Source organism: Electrophorus electricus, chromosome 22 (assembly GCF_013358815.1).
Source record: "Electrophorus electricus isolate fEleEle1 chromosome 22, fEleEle1.pri, whole genome shotgun sequence".
In the NCBI taxonomy this organism is placed as follows: domain Eukaryota; kingdom Metazoa; phylum Chordata; class Actinopteri; order Gymnotiformes; family Gymnotidae; genus Electrophorus; species Electrophorus electricus.
This window is the reverse complement of record NC_049556.1, coordinates 2,466,054-2,473,553: the sequence shown is the minus strand read 5'-3', so window position 1 is coordinate 2,473,553 and position 7,500 is coordinate 2,466,054. Positions and strand designations below refer to the sequence as shown.

At 50.6% G+C, this 7,500-nt stretch overlaps 1 protein-coding gene across 3 annotated transcripts in view; it reads right to left on the bottom strand.

The window, feature by feature from the left end:
- The window catches only part of ptpra (protein tyrosine phosphatase receptor type A), a 24,597-nt gene that overhangs the window by 10,955 nt on the left and 6,142 nt on the right, over positions 1–7,500 (bottom strand). For 2 of the 3 annotated variants that reach the window (XM_027027037.2, XM_027027039.2), the window contains exons 2-8: positions 4,267–4,313; positions 3,317–3,399; positions 2,711–3,109; positions 2,499–2,519; positions 2,000–2,090; positions 1,682–1,755; positions 984–1,120 (exon numbers count right to left, since the gene is read on the bottom strand). In XM_027027037.2, the coding sequence (XP_026882838.2) occupies positions 984–1,120; positions 1,682–1,755; positions 2,000–2,090; positions 2,499–2,519; positions 2,711–3,109; positions 3,317–3,398 (804 nt within the window). In that variant the 5' untranslated portion in view covers position 3,399; positions 4,267–4,313. The remainder of the gene's footprint in view (positions 1–983; positions 1,121–1,681; positions 1,756–1,999; positions 2,091–2,498; positions 2,520–2,710; positions 3,110–3,316; positions 3,400–4,266; positions 4,314–7,500) is intronic. The other variant, XM_027027038.2, reaches the window with a different exon arrangement.

Here is a 7,500-nt window from a genome sequence, read left to right as displayed (position 1 = left end):
AACACCACACTGCATTACTACAGCCGAGTCACGAGACACATTACTACAGCCGAGTCACGAGACACATTACTACAGCCGAGTCACGAGACACATTACTACAGCCGAGTCACGAGACACATTACTACCGCCGAGTCACGAGACACATTACTACAGCCGAGTCACATGACACATTACTACCGCCGAGTCACGAGACACATTACTACCGCCGAGTCACGAGACACATTACTACCGCCGAGTCACGAGACACATTACTACCGCCGAGTCACATTACTACCGCCGAGTCACGAGACACATTACTACAGCCGAGTCACGAGACACATTACTACAGCCGAGTCACGAGACACATTACTACAGCCGAGTCACGAGACACATTACTACAGCCGAGTCACGAGACACATTACTACCGCCGAGTCACGAGACACATTACTACCGCCGAGTCACGAGACACATTACTACCGCCGAGTCACGAGACACATTACTACCGCCGAGTCACATTACTACCGCCGAGTCACGAGACACATTACTACCGCCGAGTCACGAGACACATTACTACAGCCGAGTCACATGACACATTACTACCGCCGAGTCACATGACAGGAGCAGCTCTACAACCCTCTACCAGCCCTACAAAGCCACTACAAGAGTCACAAAACTTACGCGTACATAAATTTATTTGCATTTAGCTGACACTATTATCCAAAGCGACTTACAATTATGACTGAAAAGAAGTGGAGCCACTGAGGGTTAAGGGTCTCGCTCAGGGGCCCAACGGGGGCACCTTGGTGTTGGGACTTGAACCGGCAACCTTCCGATTACAAGGTGAGTACTTTAAGCACTGAAAAATAGCTTCCTGTGAGGAATCTGTCCTTTAACTGCTCTGCATCTCTGAAGCCTTCATGCACACACAAATCAACAGTGTGTTACCCCGCCAAATACATTCACTGAGGATTACACTGTGTGTGTGTGTGTATATGCCCGCCTACGTTGAATTCCTCCCGGAACAGTTTGTTGTCGTCTGCCATGCGACGGTTCATTTCCTCCTCCAGCTTGTCAACAGGAAGGGGCGGATACTTCCTGTTTGTGCTCGGTGAACGGGCCAATAGCGGCACATTCTGAGGCTCTATAAGCGGATGCAACAGGAAGGCAGGGAAGGAACAGGAGAGAGAGAGAGAGCGCGCGCAAGAGAGAGCGTGAGAGAGAGAGAGAGAGAGAGAGAGAGAGAGAGAGAGAGAGAGCGCGCGCAAGAGAGCGTGAGAGAGAGAGAGAGAGAGAGAGAGAGAGAGAGAGCGCGCGCAAGAGAGCGTGAGAGAGAGAGAGAGAGCGCGCAAGAGAGAGCGTGAGAGAGAGAGAGAGAGAGCGCGCAAGAGAGCGCGCGAGAGAGCGCGCGAGAGAGAGCGCAAGAGAGAGAGCGCAAGAGAGAGAGCGAGAGAGCGCGCGCGAGAGAGAGAGCGCAAGAGAGAGAGCGCAAGAGAGAGAGAGAGAGAGAATAGACTTTATATAGTTTAGAGTAAACAATCAGAAGAACTTTGTCTGAGCTGGAAACCAAGTATCCACCAAGCACAGTTCACACACACCAACTCAACACAAGGAGATGTAAGGTACATACACACGCACACACATCGTCCGTCCTGCTGTTGGTGCACATGCGCGCGCGCGCACACACACACACACACACACACACCTGTGTCGTCCATCCTGCCGTTGGTTAGCCTGAAGGAGTTGGAATGACTTCCTGCTTGTTTGTATTTCTTGAACCTGCCATATCAGGACACACACACACACACACACACACACACACACACACACACACACACACACACACACACACACACACACTGAATAGCTGTGGCATTGTGCATTGTATTGCACACAGGAGGAACAGCTGAGTAGCAAGGCAGACCTGTGACCACTGTGTGTATGTGTGTGTGTGTGTGTGTGTGTGTGTGTGTGTGTGTGTGTGTGGCAGTGGTGTGGGCGCATGTTTGTGTTTCCTTCATACCTGAGCATGTAGAGGATGATGATGATGAAGACTATCACTAGTAGGGAGGATAGGGCCACCATCACAGCAATGATAGCAGTGTCATCATGTTCTGTAGCGACACACACACACACACACAGAGAGACAAAAGCCTTTTCTGCAGAAGTGTGGTGCATCGTCAAATCTAAGTGTACTCTTCTACACAACTGCTTTCACTTCTGCCCACGTGAAAGGACACACACACACACACCCACACACCCCACCAAACACACAAGCACTAAAATAAATAAATAAATAAATCGCCTACATAACTCACAGACAGGCCGGACCCACTAGGAGCAGACTATCTGTATTCTAAAGCTAGGACTTACACACACTCCACACGGGAACACACATACACACACTCCCTGTGTAAGCGAGTCTTTTTCCCTACACGAACAAAGGCGTCAAGGCTGCAGTGAGTTTTGTCTGAGGTGTGAACGACACTGCGTAGATAAAACAGAAGGGGGCAGAGTCTTACCTGGGCCGTTTCCGCCTGTAGCTGTGGAACAAAAGCATCTCACTGGTCAGCTTCAGATTTCCTTCACAATTAGTAACTTCCTTTTTGCTTTTTTTAGATCAAATCTTAGATTCAAATCAGGTAATTTTTTTCACGTGTGCTAAATGCATTTCTGTCTTTATCTATGTGTGTCTTACAGGAGGCTGAACTCACGACCCATTCCCGCACCATACCTGTTGTGGTAATGTTGTGTGCCAAGGTGGTGCTCTTAAAGGGGTCAGAGCTGAAAGCAGGGCTGAGGTTGGTGGTAGGGCCAGAGCTGGGGTCAGGGCTGGAGTTGGTGGTAGGGCCAGAGCTGGGGTCAGGAGCTGGATTTCTGGAAGGAGTGGGCAAAGAAGCAGGCAGGAGACTAGGAGTGACGTGACTTTCCCCACCACTCCCGTTGACGGGGGCTGTGCTGGGACCCGGAGACGGGAGGTGTGGGGGTGGGGGTGTGGGGGAGGTCGAAGAAGAGTTGCGCGGAGCCTCGGCGCCTGCTGTAGTAGGGACTGCCCATGGGGCTCGTGTGGGGGTGGAGGAGGTGACGTTGGCGACGTTGGTGACGTTAGATATGGGTGACGTAACATTGGTATCTGTAGCGAGAGAGAGAGGGGGGGGGGGTTTAGTTCACACTGCAGTACATGGAGACCTCACCAAATATGCCACATGTTCTCACCCCCATGAGGTGAGAATACCAGACATGACTGGAAATAAGGAAGGAAGAAGTTAAAGGTGCGGTGAGGAAGGATAATTAAAGATGCAGTGAAGAAGGTAAATTAAAGGTGCAGTAAGGGTCTTACCTTGGATCTGGGACGGATTCTCGGCCAAAGCCAGGGCCATGAAGGCCACAGCAAGCAAGAGAGGCAGAGCACACCAACCCATACTGAGAGAGAGAGAGAGAGAGAGAGAGAGAGAGAGAGAGACGCACCAATAAAGACATCTTTACATGAATAACTATAAATTGCATTTCAGTATTAACTGACTTAATAAAAAAATACAGATAATTCATTATCGGAGAGCCATTACTATAATTTTGGCTTAAACTTTGGCAACATTGTTCTCTTTAGGGTGCCAGACTATTCTGACTGTTTAGAGGAACAGAAACAAGGTTCCAGACTGCTCTGGGCCCCAGTTCCCAAAATCAATACAGTGTAACATTGTCTTAAACGAGTGTTCAGCGGTACATGTGCGCTACCATTTAAAGATGATCAGGCCTGACTGGTTAGAGGTACAAAGCGCAAGACTGTTCTGATTGGTCGAACGGGAGAGACAGCGAGTGCAGGAACCAGACAGACAGCATTTTAATTGCCCTATTAGGCTAAACCTGCTACTCAGCCATATCTAACCACTGTGCTGGCTGCCAGCATGACCTACATGGTTTCCGGCTCCGCTCCTGGAGAGCCACCAACTGCACGGGTTAGCTCCGTCTTACGCGCTGCTAAGATACGTAGTCTGAGAATCTGGCATGGTATTTAAGGATTACGGCGCGACCTCAGACTTCTGGAGAGCTCCGCGCCTAGCGTGTCAACAAGGTACACGGGTATTCCTGGGCAGTAGGAATGAATCACATTCACTCGTTTGGAGTAGACGGAGGTGATGGTGTCATTGGCCTAAGCGTCAACGAGAAACGGGAGCGTCACGGGAGCGTGACACGGTGCGTGACACGGTGCGTGACACGGTGCGTGACACGGTGCGCTCGGCCGGCTGGCGTCGGCACGGTCGCGCCGAACGGAGATGACAGCCTGCTTACCTGGAAAAAGGCCGTCTGCATCACTCACTCATGCGCACAATAATCACCTGGGAGAGGGAGAGAGAGAGAGGGAGAGAGAGAGAGAGAGGGGGGAGAGGGAGAGAGAGGGAGAGGGGAGAGAGGGAGAGGGGGGAGAGGGAGAGAGAGAGAGAGAGGGGGGTGGGAGAGAGAGAGAGAGGGAGAGGGGGGGAGAGAGAGGGAGAGGGAGAGAGAGAGAGAGAATGAGTAAAATGAAACTGCCTCAGCAGGCAGGTCTTCAAACTGGCACTTAGCCTCTGGGTAGGTCTTGCTATTTGCAAACTCTCGTGGCATTACTGACGTGTACGAACACGTCAAGTGTGATTCCATTCGGAGCGGTTTTAGGCAGAGACCCAACGCTGCGCCACACACACACACACACACACACACACACACACACTCCATCTCATCAAAACACATCCCCAAGACAAACATTGTGGGCGTGTAGGTGTCATCAGAAGCAAATCTGCTCGAAAGCTCAACAATGTCAGTCTGAGTCAAATACATACCTATATCCCGCCCTCTCCTCTGAGAACCTTTACAGTAAACGTTGCTTTGATCGGGTATAGAGTTTTCGGGTAGCTCTATTGCTTACGTGCGTATATGTATGCATTCATTTGTGTGTGTATACACACACACACACACACGTGCGCGCGCGCATGTGTGTATCCAGGGCAGCTGTGAGCTCTGCTCATCATTCCTATCTGTAATCCCGGCTGCTCTCACAGTAATCCCCCTCACACACCCGTTATACATCACAATCCTAATCTGCCGGGGCATCATATGCAGATGACGGAGCAAGGCCTCCTGAGGTACCAAACAGCTTCCCAAATATTCCAGCACAGGAACACAAAGAGCTCACCAGCTGCAGAAACACTGTAGTACTACTACTAAATCCTTCCACACATAACCATGGCTAACAGAAGTAAACTTACCATCGTCGGCTTGGACAAACCGTGCTTCGTGTATTTATTAATATAAACTGCTGCCCTTTAAGGGACATGCTCTTCTATTTTGGATCATGCAGGAGTCCTAAGGACACGACCGAGGTTTTCTTCGTCTTATAATGGCCAGAAGTACCGTCTAAAACACCGGCTGTCCGCTGCACCAGCAGGTGTATTTAAACGTCCGGTTTCGCTTCAGCTGTTTTAAATACGTTGTGGGGAAATATGGCGTTGCGATTATTCCTTTTTGCGGGTTTTCTTTTGGCAGATTGGCGATTTTCCTGTAAGCACCAGAGGGTTATTCGGTTACGCGACTAAACCGCGCGGAACCGCCGCTCTGTGCGTGGCTAAGACTTTACACCTGTCGCGCCAGGTAAAGTTGCGCAATACGGCCAGCGGTGGCTGCACGCGACCAGGTGTGTCGAGCGGGCGGCACGCGAGCCAGGAAACCTGACTTCCGAGTCCAGACCCCGCCGGGGAACCCTCAACATCTGCAGCAGCTGCGTGCAGTCCGACAACCTCCCCCTACCGCGAGGAGCTGCAAACGCTTGTAATTCCCCCTGCAGCGCGCGCGTGCAGGAGCGCGCGGGCCGTCGCACCTTGTTTGGTTTGTAAGTTACGTCACGGCGCAGTCGCGCGGGGAAAAGCGAGAGAAGGCAAAGACTTACATTCTGGTGTAGCGGCAGCGATCTTTTAAATGCACATTTATCGGACTTTCAATCGTGTGCAGGAAGCAGAGTCTCTGATTCAGCGCGCATAGTGTTGCAATATCAGTGTTGCAATAACGATCGCAGCCGCATCTCGACACATCTTGGCGAGCGTGTCGTGTGTTTTGAGGATGTCAGGGACCCGCATGGTGGCCACCGAAGACCTCGGATGACCGCGAAAAGACGACACTAGGGGGCGCGGCAGCAGGTCACAGGACCTCATCTTGAACATGGCGAAGCGCTACTGCACACACTCACACACACACAGTTCCTGTCTTGCTCTGATAGTTCCTGTTATAAGGCACCGCTGTATCACCGTTCAAAGAGGGTCTGAGAGAAACACAGTGGAAACCAGCGCCCCATTTGTAAAATTTCACACAATTTTTCTACTTTTCCTTAAACCCTTTTATTTTTCTCTAGTCATATCATTCTAATTCTCTTCTCTTATTCTTACTCGTGTTCTTTTCGCACTCCTCTTCAAATATAACGTTTTGTAATCAAAGCCGACAGAAAAAAAAAATCTAACGGTAGTTTTCTCTCAGTGACTGATGCTTTTGCAGTGTGGATAGGAAACCCAACTCAGTGCAACGTTAGTGGGCGAGTGAGAGAGACAGACGGAGAGATTACCAGATGGACAAATGGAGAGATGGTCAAGCACACTCAAATAAGCAGGGCTAACATCAACTGTCACCTCATCACTCACACACACACACACACACTACTGAGGCTTCACCACCCACTGTATCATAAACATGTTCTTTCTAGAACCACGTCATGTGTGTGTAGTCAGCTACCGCAGCACATATTCATCACACAGTCCGCTGCCGAGTGCCCTCCTTCACTCGTATTCAGTGGGACAGTTTTTGAACGCACAGCCGCTATTGGCTGAACAGTTTTGGGCAGACCATTCTCAATCCAGCAGCACTGTGTTAGCTGGCCCAGTTCAGTAAAGTGGCACACGCCCCCCGAGTTTTAATCGCACGGTCCAATCTGGAGTTTTGGCTGACTGCTCAAGCTCTCTCGTTGCGCCGGGCTGAAAAACTCTCCAATGTGCAGCCATGAGCCTTTGATCCAAACGCCGTATTGTAACCCTGTAACACAGAGTGAAGCAGTTGTGACAGAACGCTGGATTCACAGACACTCAGGCCTCAGGCCTGTCAGTTTGTCCCTGGACTGGAAGTGTCAGACCTCTGGAGAACTCCGAGTCTGTCGGAGTGTTTAGCATACTCACGCCCCCAAACTAGGTGACCTTAATAAGGTTCTAATATTAGACTCAGAAGATTAGGATTCTAAGATTAGGAGTGTAAGGTCACCAGGGTCCTCACAGAGAACCTCGAGTGACGGATCTGTGCCGCACAAGAAGAAACATGTCACCACAGTGTGGCTGCAGTTTGTGGACTAAAAGATGAACCGTGGATGCTAGAGGAAAAACCCTGCATGTTTCACAAGCAACCTCAAAACCACGGAGCGCTGTCAAGAGGCAGTGGTGTGTGAGCGCGCACACATTCGCCTGTTACCCGCTGCCTTCCGGACAGCATGGTCCTGCAACTTCATTCTGGAATTGG